Source organism: Salmo salar, chromosome 20, assembly GCF_965601325.2.
Source record: "Salmo salar chromosome 20, fSalSal1, whole genome shotgun sequence".
NCBI lineage: Eukaryota > Metazoa > Chordata > Actinopteri > Salmoniformes > Salmonidae > Salmo > Salmo salar.
In genome coordinates, this window is record NC_138310.1 from 79,560,770 (window position 1) to 79,576,618 (window position 15,849).

Genomic DNA, 15,849 nt, shown 5'->3' on the forward strand with positions numbered 1-15,849 from the left:
TTCCTATGTGGAGGTTGATGAAGAGAGTCGAGGATCAGGGCTGTGCAGTGGATTTCCTATGTGGAGGTCGATGAAGAGAGTCGAGGATCAGGGCTGTGCAGCGGATTTCCTATGTGGAGGTCGATGAAGAGAGTCGAGGATCAGGGCTGTGCAGCGGATTTCCTATGTGGAGGTCGATGAAGAGAGTCGAGGATCAGGGCTGTGCAGCGGATTTCCTATGTGGAGGTCGATGAAGAGAGTCGAGGATCAGGGCTGTGCAGCGGATTTCCTATGTGGAGGTCGATGAAGAGAGTCGAGGATCAGGGCTGTGCAGCGGATTTCCTATGTGGAGGTCGATGAAGAGAGTCGAGGATCAGGGCTGTGCAGCGGATTTCCTATGTGGAGGTCGATGAAGAGAGTCGAGGATCAGGGCTGTGCAGCGGATTTCCTATGTGGAGGTCGATGAAGAGAGTCGAGGATCAGGGCTGTGCAGCTGATTTCCTATGTGGAGGCGATGAAGAGAGTCGAAGGAGCAATAGGCCACAGTGTTGAAGATATGGCGGTGGATGCATTGCAACTAGTGTTTTAAGCCAATCAAGTGATCTGGGTACACTCATTGTGATGGTTAATTTTGTGGCATTTATAACCACAGTAATTCATTATACAGCACAAGTGTCTAAGAAGTTGGATATTATATCTGCAGCCGATACACGTTTTGGGGCTCCAAGACTTAAAGGCAGAAGCACTGCAAAGCCTATTGTTGCTAGGAAATGTCCCACCCTCACGAGTCTTCTGAGCCTATGTAGGAACCTGATTAGATTTTATTTATTTTTTACAGAAAAGTAGGTTAATTTAGTTTAGGTCGTTTATTTTTTGATAGTTTGTATATTATATTTATTTTTACCCACATTATTACCTTTTTGGCGGATCATTATTATCCACCCGCACAGTTGATGGCGGGATGCACATTCAATTGTTGCGAACGCCAATATACCATAGAAGAAAGAATAAGATAATCAAGGGAGAACATGGCAGTTATTACTTTCTATAGGAATAACACATTCAATGGAACATGGCTGATTTGGCAAACATTAACTGTCCGATTCACTCTTTCTCCTTGCGCTGCACACACCGGGCCGCCAGCAGCCACTCGGACCGGGTCCACGAGTCACACCGGAACGGCCGGCGCACGCCTCCCTTTAAGGCCAGTTTCAGTGAAGAACCGGTAGACCGAAGTTCCGCTTTTAGCTAACGTCACCTCTCGTAATGTATTTGGCTAGCACTGACAGCTTCTGTGAAGTATCTAGCCATTTTAGCTAACTGTTAGCTGTCAGGCAAGTGTGTCGGCACTTTAAGCGCCGCAAACCACAAAAACATACTTAACTAGCAGCTCATGAGAGTTTGATAAGGCAGCATGTCTCCTCCTGAACAGTTTGCTTCACTTGAAGAACATGCCAACTAGCTATAACAACACGACTCGTGGACCCACCGGAACAACTGGGGGTGGTGACAACGGACGGACCAATGGGAAGGATGTTTACAGTGCGTCTCGAAAATGTTCCGATTCACATTTTGGCGTTGATGAGCATCTGATTTATTCTCTACGATTGATAGGGTGAGTTATTTAACAAAAATCATACATAGCATTACGTAGTCGATTGCCATTTCGGCTTAATAAAAATGATCAGTGGAGGTTTGAGTTTTTACGGTGCGCATGTTAGCTAGCTACTGTAGCTAACGGATCAACAAACAACGCCGATTAGGCTACGTTACCAAGCTAGCTGATGCTTTTCACAAAAAGCATAATGCAAAGCACTACACTGAGTTTTACATAGTCCAACCTGGAACCTATCCTGGTCCCCGTCTCACCTCAGAAAAGAGAGAGAGACAGCTATGATAACTAGCTGTTCCCCCATCATTCAATCGTCGCCCCAAGTAAATGAAAAACAACATGATTGTGGCATGGTTTGAAATGATGGTTGCCTGCAAGCACATCTTTGTTCCTACGATACTCAACAGGTGAAATACACAGCAGTCTTCTTACACATGCAGTCTCTTGGGTCTGTCAAAGCATGTGTTTGTCCTGTGGCAGATAAAGATACAGAACAGACCCATTTTGAGTTGTATTGCAGATACGTTTACCACCATTTTGATCACCTAATCGCTCTCTGGTTGCTTTCTTCTCCTGTGTTTGTCTTTCAGGAGGAAGCTGAGCTCTGTTCTGGTTGCCTGAGGACACACCCGCTGTAGCACTTACCTGTGCTGTGTGAACCTTTGCGTGAACTAAGGGAGTGTGTCACCAGAGGCAGGACAGCGGGATTCTTCTCAACCTTCATTCATCGATCTACAACACTCACTTCCTGAAGTCCAAGCTAGCCTGACTGCTCTCTCCCTCTCTCTGTATCTATTCATCCATCCATCCCTCTTTCACACTTCTCCATGCCTTTGCCCAATTATGTCCCTCTGTAAGACTTCTGTCTCTCCATCCCTCCGTGATCTATCTCTCTGTCCATCTGCGTGTGCGTCCCTCCTGACCGCCAGGCTGGATTTCCTGCAGATGAAACACTTGAAGAGGAAGAGGAAGAGTAACTACAGCGTTCGTGAGACACAGACACTGATCCGGGAGATCCACAAGCGACGAGACGTGCTGTTCTCCCGCCAGCAGAACACCGCCATCAACGAGCTGAAGAGACGAGCCTGGGAGGAGGTAGCAGGAGGAGTCAACTCACTGGGAGAGGGCGAGCTACGCACATCTTCAGAGGTGTGTGCTTGGAGAGGACTTCCATAGTGACAGATGATGTTGTGAAAGAGACAGTGTTGTAGTCTTCAAGTCTGGTCTCTGGACCGCATATTGAGTGTCTCGTGTCAGATACATTTCTACTCGGTTTTGACTTGGTCTCGGACAGTGAGGACTCGTAATTTCTTCCAGAGATCAGTGGAGGAATTTTTTTTTGTAATTGTCAGCTCCCATCCAGTCAGCACATAAACCCGCTTCGCAAGCCCAAATATCCACTCTCCTTTAATGACAAATTAGTTTTTTATCGCCTATTGGAACCTGGGCTTCCTACTTTAATTGTATACTGTCCTTTACTTTGGTTGAAAAATATCTGTCGCGCTTGTCAGAATTTCCTTGATTTGTTGGGAGGGAAGAGTGGGGGGAATTGTTTGAAAGTTGCACACTCACTATTAGTAAGGGGAGACTGGGGGAAGTTGTACTTTTTTAAATCTAGTATAGACCTGTTTGGGTTAGCGATCATTTGTAGTGGCTCTCTGTTTGCCCTCAGCATGCTTTTTCCTCTTCTCACCATTCTCAATGTCTAAAGAATCCATACGTTCTTCTAAATTATTAACACAGAAATACTGGACATTTTGAACTGTTAAGACCGGTAGGGGGACGAGGTTGTCTGAGACAGAGTCAAAAATGTGAGTCCAATTCAAGACCATGATTGTGAGTGTCAAATCCCCACCATGAGTTTGACTTGATTTGCTCCGGTCTTGGTCTTAAATTGGTCTTGCTTTAGGTGGTCTCGAACACAACACTGAAAAGATAGCATGAAGTATCCTACATACAAGGGCTGCATTTCAATAGTTTCATTCAGCCCCATTCACTGGAAGGAGTTCAATTGGGCTCCTCCTTCTCAGTACAGATTTACCTATACTTCCGGATGAATCTTGAGAGTTGTAACATCACCACTGTTTGTAATGGCTGTATGTGTGGTTCCAGGTGAAGCGGCGTTACCTGGACTGGCGGTCGCTAATGAAGAGGAAGCAGCTCCGTGCTGAGCTGTCTCTCTCCACAGGGCTGAAGGCAGAGTATGATCCGTCCTCCCCTGAACACAACGCCTCACTTGGCTCAAGGGACCAGTCGCTCGACCTCTCTAGCTTTCCCAAGGAGTCCCAGTGCGACTGGCAGGACCTGGCGGATCTTGGAGAGCCCAGCGGACACGCAATGTCTACAGGGGTTAAGATGGAGGAGGAGGCCAATGGATACAGGGTGATGATCTCTGTGTGTGTGCATTAGTGATTTGTGGGTTGAATAAAGGGAAGAAAAAAATGTATAGAAAATCTGTGAATGTAGAATTCTTGTGAAATTCATATTCATAGGCTATATTGAGGTTTTTCTATCACTATTTTTATCTGGCGTTAGTGCGTAGCCTAAGCTTTAGGGTCTAACTGTAGCGTGCCAAATACACACCAAATGCTTTTCGGAACTTGGGCAGAAAGAGTTAACATCTGTCCGCTGAGGCAAAAAAGACAATGTCTGAGTTTAATTCAATAAGAGAAAAGGCTGCAAAATGGAGAGTTGAAAATAAATCGAAGGCAGGGCAGTATTCAATTTTTTTTAATAGATTTGGTTCAGTGGTAAAAGAGGATGATGGCAGTTGCCAGTGTTATGTGTGATGATTGTGGTCGCTATACAAATTCGACAGTCGCAAGACAGGGACTTCAAAATGTCATGTCAAGTGAACTGTACTATTCGGATGGGTTCAATGGAATAGTAGCCACGACTTAAGTCTGGACACTGACTGTAGGTCTATAACCTCTCATATAGCCTAATAATATTAACTGGTGCAGAATTAAGCATTTCTAGCAAGAAAATGATACACCAAATGTAAATTTTGACTTCGGAACAGGAGTGGATTAACTATAATTTATTTCAGGATCTTGAGAGAATGAATGCACGGTTAGGGACTGTCTGTATAGGTGTTATCTTTATCAGCATCATAAAAGCTGATAGCATTTCAACCACATATAATATGCATCCAAGCCGAACTGAAATCTTATCAGAAACATGTTGGGTCATTTTTAACAGCTTTTAATTTCCCTAAAAACCGGTCAAACTGATGTCATTTGGAAATGTTGCACAGAAAAGGTTTTCTGTTTATCTTTTGTTATAGCATTTTCTCCCCGTCCCTAAAAGTCTTTGCTGCTCGAGAGAAGCAGAGATGAAATGGTGAAGAGAAAACAAACTTTACAGACATCAAATAGATTGACACATCCATGCTATTGATTTATGACATCATTCTGGTCAGCAAGGCTTTATTTAGTCTTCTAGGTCAACAAGCTATGACATTAAACAAGTTGACTAACAAATAGCCTTCCAAAATGTCGGAAATGTATAAGTAGAAAAAAAGGCCTGTCAAAAAATTCTTCCGCCTTCTGACTGTCTAGGCGTTTTCTATATTGCGGGTCAGATTTTCACCATCACATTTTTTAGTTCTTATATGTTTTTATTTCACCTTTTATTTAACCAGGTAGGCCAGTTGAGAACAAGTTCTCATTTACAACTGCGACCTGGCCAAGATAAAGCAAAGCAGTGCGACAAAAACAACAACACAGAGTTACACATAAACGTACAGTCAATAACACAATAGAAATAATCTATGTACAGTGTGTGCAAATGTAGGAGAGTAGGGAGGTGTTTATATACATAGGGAGGTACATGTACTCGGGCTGTTGCGGATTGGGTTATTAGCAATTGTGACTAAACAGCTGACCCGCGCATCACTAGTGTGCATGCCAGCATGTATGTATTGTATTAATCAGTATATCAATGATCAGAGTCCTTCTGTCTCTGTGTTCTTCTCTCTGTCAGCTGGAGGGTGATAGCGGAGATGGTGAGGTAGAGGAGGAGGATGATGATGGTGATGAAGAAGAAGATTGTTTCCCCTCCCTCCTACCCGACATGGGAGAGCGCGATGTACGCATCCCGGAAGTCTTCTCACACATTGATGAGTTTGGAATGCTCAGCGCCTCAAAGGGGACAGCGACCTCGATAAATCGGGACCCCTCATTGGGCGGAATGGGCTTTGCTGGGTTGGGACTGGCCAATCACGAGAGTACGGGACTTGTGGTTGGTTTGGAGAAGCAGCGTGTGGAACTGGAGAAGCAGCGTCTGGCTGTGGAAACGGAGCGGCTAGCGGTGGAGAGAGAGAGACTCCTACTGGATAAGGAGAGACTGAGTCAGTCGAAGGTGGAGAGGGAGAGACTGCAGCTGGAGAAAGAGAGACTGCAGCTGGAGAAAGAGAGACTGCAGCTGGAGAAAGAGAGACTTAGGCTGTTGCTCATGAACCAATCAGAACGGGCTGCTGCTCCCCCCCAGCAAGGCCCTCCCTCCTCCTCCACCCCTACCACCTCCTCTTCCTCTACTGTGGATGGACCAAATGAGAGAAAGGAGAATAAACCCTTGCTTTCTATGATAGATATGGAGGGTGAGAGACTGAGCCTGGAGAAGGACAGATTGCAGTTAGAGAAAGAGAGGCTACAGTTCTTTAAATTTGAGTCTGGACGACTGCAGATAGAGAGGGGGAGACTAGAGGTGGAGAGAATGCAGCTTCACAAGGACCAGGGTCACTGAGAGAGGGAGAGACTAGAGATGGAGAGAGAATACAGCTTCACAAGGACCAGGGTCACTGAGAGAGGGAGAGACTAGAGATGGAGAGAGAATACAGCTTCACAAGGACCAGGGTCACTGAGAGAGGGAGAGACTAGAGGTGGAGAGAGAATACAGCTTCACAAGGACCAGGGTCACTGAGAGAGGGAGAGACTAGAGGTGGAGAGAGAATACAGCTTCACAAGGACCAGGGTCACTGAGAGAGGGAGAGACTAGAGATGGAGAGAGAAGAGAGAATACAGCTTCACAAGGACCAGGGTCACTGAGAGAGGGAGAGACTAGAGGTGGAGAGAGAATATAGCTTCACAAGGACCAGGGTCACTGAGAGAGGGAGAGACTAGAGGTGGAGAGAGAATACAGCTTCACAAGCACCAGGGTCACTGAGAGAGGGAGAGACTAGAGGTGGAGAGAGAATACAGCTTCACAAGGACCAGGGTCACTGAGAGAGGGAGAGACTAGAGGTGGAGAGAGAATATAGCTTCACAAGGACCAGGGTCACTGAGAGAGGGAGAGACTAGAGGTGGAGAGAGAATATAGCTTCACAAGGACCAGGGTCACTGAGAGGGAGAGACTAGAGGTGGAGAGAGAATACAGCTTCACAAGGACCAGGGTCACTGAGAGAGGGAGAGACTAGAGGTGGAGAGAGAATACAGCTTCACAAGCACCAGGGTCACTGAGAGAGGGAGAGACTAGAGGTGGAGAGAGAATACAGCTTCACAAGGACCAGGGTCACTGAGAGAGGGAGAGACTAGAGGTGGAGAGAGAATACAGCTTCACAAGGACCAGGGTCACTGAGAGAGGGAGAGACTAGAGCTGGAGAGAAAATACAGCTTCACAAGGACCAGGGTCACTGAGAGAGGGAGAGACTAGAGGTGGAGAGAGAATACAGCTTCACAAGGACCAGGGTCACTGAGAGAGGGAGAGACTAGAGGTGGAGAGAGAATACAGCTTCACAAGGACCAGGGTCACTGAGAGAGGGAGAGACTAGAGGTGGAGAGAGAATACAGCTTCACAAGGACCAGGGTCACTGAGAGACGGAGAGACTAGAGGTGGAGAGAGAATACAGCTTCACAAGGACCAGGGTCACTGAGAGGGAGAGACTAGAGGTGGAGAGAGAATACAGCTTCACAAGGACCAGGGTCACTGAGAGAGGGAGAGACTAGAGGTGGAGAGAGAATACAGCTTCACAAGGACCAGGGTCACTGAGAGAGGGAGAGACTAGAGGTGGAGAGAGAATACAGCTTCACAAGGACCAGGGTCACTGAGAGAGGGAGAGACTAGAGGTGGAGAGAGAATACAGCTTCACAAGGACCAGGGTCACTGAGAGAGGGAGAGACTAGAGGTGGAGAGAGAATACAGCTTCACAAGGACCAGGGTCACTGAGAGAGGGAGAGACTAGAGGTAGAGAGAGAATATAGCTTCACAAGGACCAGGGTCACTGAGAGAGGGAGAGACTAGAGGTGGAGAGAGAATACAGCTTCACAAGCACCAGGGTCACTGAGAGAGGGAGAGACTAGAGGTGGAGAGAGAATATAGCTTCACAAGGACCAGGGTCACTGAGAGACGGAGGATAGGATCGCATCAAATAAACTTTTGTCACATGCTTCGTAAACAACAGGTGTGGACTAACAGTGAAATGCTTACGGGCTGTTCCCAATAATGTAGAGAGAAATAATAGAAAAATGATGATGATAATAATAGATACATAATTAGAAATGTTTACTTTGTTATATACACAGGGTACCAGTACCAATTCGATGTGCAGGGGTACAAGGTAATTGAGGTACATACAGTGGCAATAAAAAGTATGTGAACCCTTTGGAATTACCTGGATTTCTGCATATATTAGACATAAAATTTGATCTGATCTTCATCTACAGTAAATCACAACAATAGACATACAAATGATTGTATTTTTCTTGTCTTTATTGAATACATAATTGAAACATTCAGTGTAGGTTGGAAAAAGTATGCCAACCTCTAGACTAATGACTTCTTCAAAGCTAATTGGAGTCAGGAGTTAACTAACCTGGAGCTGGAGCTGCCCTGCCCCATAAACACTCACAACATTAGTTTGCTATTCACAAGAAGCATTGCCTGATGTGAACCATGCCTCGAACAAAAGAGATCTCAGAATACCTAAGATTAAGAATTGTTGCCTTGCATGAAGCTGGGAAGGGTTACAAAAGTATCTCTAAAAGTCAGTCCACGGTAAGACAAATTGTCTATAAATTGAGAAATTTCAGCACTGTTACTACTCTCCCTAGGAGTGTCCGTCCTGCAAAGATGACTGCAAGAGTACAGCGCAGAATGCTCAATGAGGTTAAGGAGAATCCTAGACTGTTAGCTAAGACTTACAGAAATCTCTGGAAGATGCTAACATCTCTGACGAGTCTACAATACGTAAAACACTAAACAAGAATGGTGTTCATGGGAGGACACCATGGAAGATGTCACTGCTGTCCAAAAAAAACATTGCTGTACATCTGAAGTTCGCAAAAGAGCACCTGGGTGTTCCACAGCGCTACTGGCAAAATATTCTGTGGACAGAGGAAACTACAGTTGAGTTGTTTGGAAGGAACACACAACACTGGAGGAAAAAAGGCACAGCACACCAACATCAAAACCTCATCCCATCTGTAAAGTATGGTGGAGGGAGCATTTGGGGCTGCCTCAGGGCCTGGACAGCTTGCTATCATCGCCGGAAAAATTAATTCCCAAGTTTATCAAGACATTTTGTAGGAGAATGTAAGGCGAATCTGTCCACCAATTGCTGCTCAATAGAAGTAGGTGATGCAACAGGACAACAACCCAAAAGACAGAAGTAAATCAACAACAGAATGGCTTCAACAGAAGAAAATAGGCCTTCTGGAGTGGCCCAGTCAGCCCTGACCTCAACCCGATTTGAGATGCTGTGGCATGACCTCAAGAGAGCGGTTCACACCAGACATCCCAAGAATATTGTGGAACTGAAACAGTTTTGCAAAGAGGAATGGTCCAAAATTCCTCCTGACCGTTGTGCAGGTCTGATCCGTAACAACAGAAAACGTTTGGTTGAGGTTATTGCTGCCAAAGGAGAGTCAGCCAGTTATTAAATCCATGGGTTCACATGCTTTTCCCAACCTGCACTGTGAATGTTTACACGGTGTGTTCGATAAAGACATGAACAATTATACTTGTTTGTGTTATTAGTTTAAGCAGACTGTGTTTGTCTATTGTTGTGACTTAGATGAAGATCAGATCAAGTTTTATGACCAATTTATGCAGAAATCCAGGTAATTCTAAAGGGTTCACTTTTTCTTCCCACCGTATGTACATATAAGTATAAAGTGACAGATAATGAACAGTAGCAGCAGCGTATGTGATGAGCATTAAGGGATATCTACGAGAGAAGTGCCTGGAAGAAAAGCAAAAGAAGCGGGGACAGTGTGGTCTTTATCTCAGTGCAGACAGGCCAGGTATGAGCCTCTATGAGCAGTCACCTCTGTGGTCCACCTCTCCTGTCTGTCTCAGACAGCTCCAATAGCTTGTTACTGTTCAGCGTGATCCACAATGGGTTGAAACGAGGTGAACAGCTCAACCAATCAGACAGTAAAACCATCAAACTGACCTTAGATCAACAGGGCGTCTTCATCCTACTCCAGGTTGTTGACAAAAGGAAGTTATCCAGTTTTATTTCCCGTAGAGGCGGGATCAAGATTCAAACTGCCACTCAAACTCAGGAGCCGCTACCAATCACATTTAAAACATCTCCCTGCCAATCATTCTGTTATGTTTGTGGACTTTGTTGCGTTAAAATAGGGATTCTGTCAATTCAAAGGAGATGTTAATTGAACAAATATAATCTGTGTCTACCACAGGAGGTTGGTGGCACCTTAATTGGGGAGGACAGGCTTACGGTAATGGCTGGAGTGGCATGGTATCAAATACATCAATCACGTGGTTTCCATGTGTTTGATGCCATTCCATTCACTCCGTTCCAGATGTTATTGTGAACAGTCCTCCCCTCAGCAGCCTCCACTGGTGTCTACAATGTGTGTTTGTGTAAAGTGAGTGGTTGTGTACTGGGAGAAACTGTTGTTTTGTCCCTGGTGAAGTTTTGTGTAGCTCAGTACTACCGTCCATGTACTGCACAGGAAGTGGACATAATGTAGAGTAGCTGTAAACTCAAAGTACAGAATGCTCTACGGTATACTACTGTATGTGACTCAAACCAGTGTCATGCAAGGCTTTACAGAGATTGTCTTTTTTTTACCAAACCTTTTGTCTTTTTTAATGGTGCTATTTTGATTGTGTGTTTATGGTTTAGTACTATGGTGGAATGTTCTGTGTGTGGTGTTCTATATTAGCCCAGGCATCCAAGGAAAGAGTTGAAGATCTCTGCTGGTTCGGTCTATTTTAAAAGAGATGAAAAAAGGCTAATGTTGCCTATATGCTTTCTGCATTGCCTTTAAGACTCACAATAAAGGATATAAATGAATAGTGTTATTTCTTTTTAATTCTGCCTGTTTTTATGAATACATCTGGTGTGAACCCACATTCACACTTAAATCAGCTGATACACCTCCATCTCTCTCTCTCACACAAACACAGCAGGCAGTTCAAATCACAAAGGCTGGGGGTTTTTTCCCGCTTTGAGATTTTCTGTTGTCTGTTTCTGCAAGGAAAGCCTATCTGAAAGGATGTGCTTCAGCTGCTGACTGGTTTAGCCGTCTACGTCAAATTCTGTTTTATAAAATGGTCCTTTTTCACTGGTGAAACGTGTCTTCAATAAATAAACAATGAAATGTGTGAGAGACTGAATACTAAATAATTGCAGCAGTTTGGCTGCTGAAAATATTCCTCATATCTGTCCAGTAACATACATATTGGTAATCATATCTGACAAATGCAGCAATATGGCTCCAGAAGCAAACTGACTTCATGAAAATGTAACACGACAAATCGTATTGAATCATTTGGACTCTTGTCACGTCTTTGTTTAGGTTTACATGAGTGGCAGCATCTTAAACAAGCACACCCTTGAACAGAATAAACACATTTAACTATCTTTATCAAAGATGGCCTTTTAACAGCTTTTGGATCAAGGGACGGCGGAGGGATGGGGTGAGGAGAGGGATAGTGGAGAGATGGGTGACAGACAAGGGGGGGGGTAAGGAGAGGGTGGGTGAGAGAAAAGAGGGAGGGGTGAGAAGATAAAAAGGTGTGACAGTATTTTTAGGAGAGACAGTATTGATGCAGCAGAAGGCTGTGAGAAGCCCAGGGGACAGAATTAAAAAAGCACCACCTCTGGTGCAGAGGCAGAAGAAGATGGATGACAGGAAAGGAAACGAGGGGAGGAGATAAAGGCGAAACAGAGGGAGAGAGAGAGAGAAAGCTACAAAAGGAAGAGGAAAGGGAAAGGGGGGGAGATAGAGAAGGCAAAGCAGAGAGAGTTAGAAAGAGAGAGAGAAAGATACAAAGGGAGAGGAAAGGAAACGAGGGGAGGAGATAGAGAAGGCGAAGCAGAGAGGGAGAGAAAGATACAAAGGGAGAGGAAAGGAAACAAGGGGAGGAGATAGAGAAGATGAAGCAGAGAGGGATAGAAAGAGAGAAAGATACAAAGGTAGAGGAAAGGAAACGAGGGGAGGAGATAGAGAAGGAGAAGCAGAGAGAGATAGAGAGAGAGAAAGATACAATAGGAGAGGAAAGGAAACGAGGGGAGGAGATAGAGAAGCAGAGAGGGATTGAGAGAGAGCGAGAAAGATACAAAAGGAGAGGAAAGGAAACAAGGGGAGGAGATAGAGAAGCAGAGAGAGATAGAGAGAGAGAAAGATACAAAAGGAGAGGAAAGGAAACAAGGGGAGGAGATAGAGAAGCAGAGAGAGATAGAGAGAGAGAAAGATACAAAAGGAGAGGAAAGGAGTAGGAAGTATAGAGCGAGGGATACATTCGGAGTGGGAGACAGGGAGAGAGAAAAGTCTGCAATTGTTCTGCAGAAGCAGTGAGGGGAGGGCATGTGTGTGTGTGTGTGTGTGTGTGTGTGTGTGTGTGTGTGTGTGTGTGTGTGTGTGTGCGGAGCAGTGAGAGGAGGGTGTGTGTGTGTGTGTGTGTGTGTGTGTGTGTGTGTGTGTGTGTGTGTGTGCGGAGCAGTGAGAGGAGGGTGTGTGTGTGTGTGTGTGTGTGTGTGTGTGTGTGTGTGTGTGTGTGTGTGTGTGTGTGTGTGTGTGTGTGTGTGTGTGTGTGTGTGTGTGTGTGTGTGTGTGTGTGTGCGGAGCAGTGAGAGGAGGGTGTGTGTGTGTGTGTGTGTGTGTGTGTGTGTGTGTGTGTGTGTGTGTGTGTGTGTGTGTGTGTGTGTGCGGAGCAGTGAGAGGAGGGTGTGTGTGTGTGTGTGTGTGTGTGTGTGTGTGTGTGTGTGTGTGTGTGTGTGTGTGTGCGGAGCAGTGAGAGGAGGGTGTGTGTGTGTGTGTGTGGAGCAGTAAGAGGAGGGTGTGTGTGTGTGTGTGTGGGGGGGGGGGAGGGGTTAAGAGGTTTGGAGAGCTGTTCAAAAAGCCCATTTTGCTCTGCTGAAGAATAAATGGGAAATGCTTGTCAGTGATGACCCTGCATTAGTGTGTGAGATGTTCCGGGAGGGAGCTTTCCGACATGGCCACCGCTCAGCAGAGAGGGAACTTTCCAACATGGCCACACCACAGCAGGGACCCACTGGCCAAACACTGGTTGAATCAATGTTGTTTCCATGTCACATCAATTCAATTACGTTGAACCAACTTGGAATAGACTTTGAATTGACATCTGTGCCCAGTGGGGAGGGAGGGAGCTCTCCAACATGGCCCCTCTACAGCAGGGAGGGAGCTCTCCAACATGGCCCCACTACAGCAGGGAGGGAGCTCTCCGACAAACCACAGCAGGAAGGGAGCTCTCCAACATGGCCCCTCTACAGCAGGGAGGGAGCTCTCCAACATGGCCCCTCTACAGCAGGGAGGGAGCTCTCCAACATGGCCCCACCACAGCAGGAAGGGAGCTCTCCAACATGGCCCCACTACAGCAGGGAGGGAGCTCTCCAACATGGCTCCTCTACAGCAGGGAGGGAGCTCTCCAACATGGCCCCACTACAGCAAGGAGGGAGCTCTCCAACATGGCCCCACTACGGCAGAGAGGCAGCTCTCCAACATGGCCCCACTACAGCAGGGAGGGAGCTCTCCAACATGGCCCCACTACAGCAGGGAGGGAGCTCTCTAACATGGCCCCACTACAGCAGGGAGGGAGCTCTCCAACATGGCCCCACTACAGCAGAGAGGCAGCTCTCCAACATGGCCCCACTACAGCAGGGAGGTCGCTCTCCAACATGGCCCCTCTACAGCAGGGAGGGAGCTCTCCAACATGGCCCCACTACAGCAGGGAGGGAGCTCTCCAACATGGCCCCTCTACAGCAGGGAGGGAGCTCTCCAACATGGCTCCACTACAGCAGGGAGGGAGCTCTCCAACATGGCCCCACTACAGCAGGGAGGGAGCTCTCCATCATGGCCCCTCTACAGCAGGGAGGGAGCTCTCCAACATGGCCCCACTACAGCAGGGAGGGAGCTCTCCAACATGGCCACTCTACAGCAGAGAGGCAGCTCTCCGACATGGCCCCTCTACAGCAGGGAGGGAGCTCTCCAACATGGCCCCACTACAGCAGGGAGGGAGCTCTCCAACATGGCTCCTCTACAGCAGAGAGGCAGCTCTCCGACATGGCCACTCTACAGCAGAGAGGCAGCTCTCCGACATGGCCCCACTACAGCAGAGAGGGAGCTCTCCGACATGGCCCCACTACAGCAGAGAGGCAGCTCTCCAACATGGCCCCACTACAGCAGGGAGGGAGCTCTCCAACATGGCCCCTCTACAGCAGGGAGGGAGCTCTCCAACATGGCCCCACTACAGCAGGGAGGGAGCTCTACAACATGGCCACTCTACAGCAGGGAGGGAGGTCTCCAATATGGCCCCACTACAGCAGGGAGGGAGCTCTCCAACATGGCCCCTCTACAGCAGGGAGGGAGCTCTCCGACATGGCCCCACTACAGCAGAGAAGCAGCTCTCCAACATGACCCCTGTACAGCAGGGAGGGAGCTCTCCAACATGGCCCCACTACAGCAGGGAGGGAGCTCTCCAACATGGCCCCTCTACAGCAGGGAGGGAGCTCTCCAACATGGCCCCTTTACAGCAGGAATGGAGCTCTCCAACATGGCCCCACTACATCAGGAAGGGAGCTCTCCAACATGGCCCCTCTACAGCAGGGAGGGAGCTCTCCAACATGGCCCCACTACAGCAGGGAGGGAGCTCTCCAACATGGCCACTCTACAGCAGAGAGGCAGCTCTCCGACATGGCCCCTCTGCAGCAGGGAGGGAGCTCTCCAACATGGCCCCACTACAGCAGGGAGGGAGCTCTCCAACATGGCCGCTCTACAGCAGGGAGGGAGCTCTCCAACATGGCCCCACTACAGCAGGGAGGCAGCTCTCCAACATGTCCCCTTTACAGCAAGGAGGGAGCTCTCCAACATGGCCCCACAACAGCAGGGAGGGAGCTCTCCAACATGGCCCCACTACAGCAGGGAGGGAGCTCTCCAACATGGCCCCACAACAGCAAGGAGGGAGCTCTCCAACATGGCCCCACAACAGCAGGGAGGGAGCTCTCCAACATGGCCCCTCTACAGCAGGGAGGGAGCTCTCCAACATGCCCCCACTACAGCAGGGAGGGAGCTCTCCAACATGGCCCCACTACAGCAGGGAGGGAGCTCTCCAACATGGCCCCACTACAGCAGGGAGGGAGCTCTCCAACATGGCCCCACTACAGCAGGGAGGGAGCTCTCCAACATGGCCCCACTACAGCAGGGAGGGAGCTCTCCAACATGGCCCCTCTACAGTAGATGAGGTAGCTCTCCAACATGGCCCCTCTACAGCAGGGAGGGAGCTCTCCAACATGGCCCCTCTACAGCAGGGAGGGAGCTCTCCAACATGGCCCCACTACAGCAGGGAAGGAGCTCTCCAACATGGCTCCTCTACAGCAGGGAGGGAGCTCTCCAACATGGCCCCACTACAGCAGGGAGGGAGCTCTCCAACATGGCCCCACTACAGCAGGGAGGGAGCTCTCCAACATGGCTCCTCTACAGCAGGGAGGGAGCTCTCCAACATGGCCCCACTACAGCAGGGAGGGAGCTCTCCAACATGGCCCCACTACAGCAGGGAAGCTTTAACCCGTGCTTTGTTGAACCAGAGAACACGCTTGGTTGTACATTCATGTGGCTTGAGGTTACAATCCAAAACTCTCACGGATCTATAATGCAAATGTCAATATAAATGTCATGGAAATGTCAATGTTATCTTTAGTTATTGCCAATATTGTTATTGTCATCATTTTTTGGGAAAATGTGTATCTACACCTAACTCTTCAGAGATAAACTATCACAGTACACACCACCCAAAATGCTGTCAGTGAAATAAATACTCAGAGAGAAAGC

At 47.7% G+C, this 15,849-nt stretch overlaps 1 protein-coding gene across 3 annotated transcripts; it reads left to right on the top strand.

Moving 5' to 3' along the window:
* The first annotated feature begins 1,142 nt into the window (after positions 1-1,142).
* On the top strand, positions 1,143-10,853 carry LOC106581395 (myb/SANT-like DNA-binding domain-containing protein 4). Of its 3 annotated transcripts, none has more exons than XM_014163434.3 (4): positions 1,143-1,594; positions 2,182-2,740; positions 3,704-3,985; positions 5,576-10,853. In XM_014163434.3, exons 2-4 carry the CDS (start codon positions 2,435-2,437, stop codon positions 6,335-6,337), a joined length of 1,350 nt encoding a protein of 449 aa, XP_014018909.2. In that variant the 5' UTR covers positions 1,143-1,594; positions 2,182-2,434; the 3' UTR covers positions 6,338-10,853. The 3 variants fall into 3 exon arrangements, with proteins under 3 accessions (XP_014018909.2, XP_014018911.2, XP_014018910.2); XM_014163436.3 differs by having other exon boundaries at positions 1,144-1,594; positions 3,704-3,973; XM_014163435.3 differs by lacking the exon at positions 1,143-1,594 and adding an exon at positions 1,601-1,998.
* Positions 10,854-15,849: the final 4,996 nt, after the last annotated feature.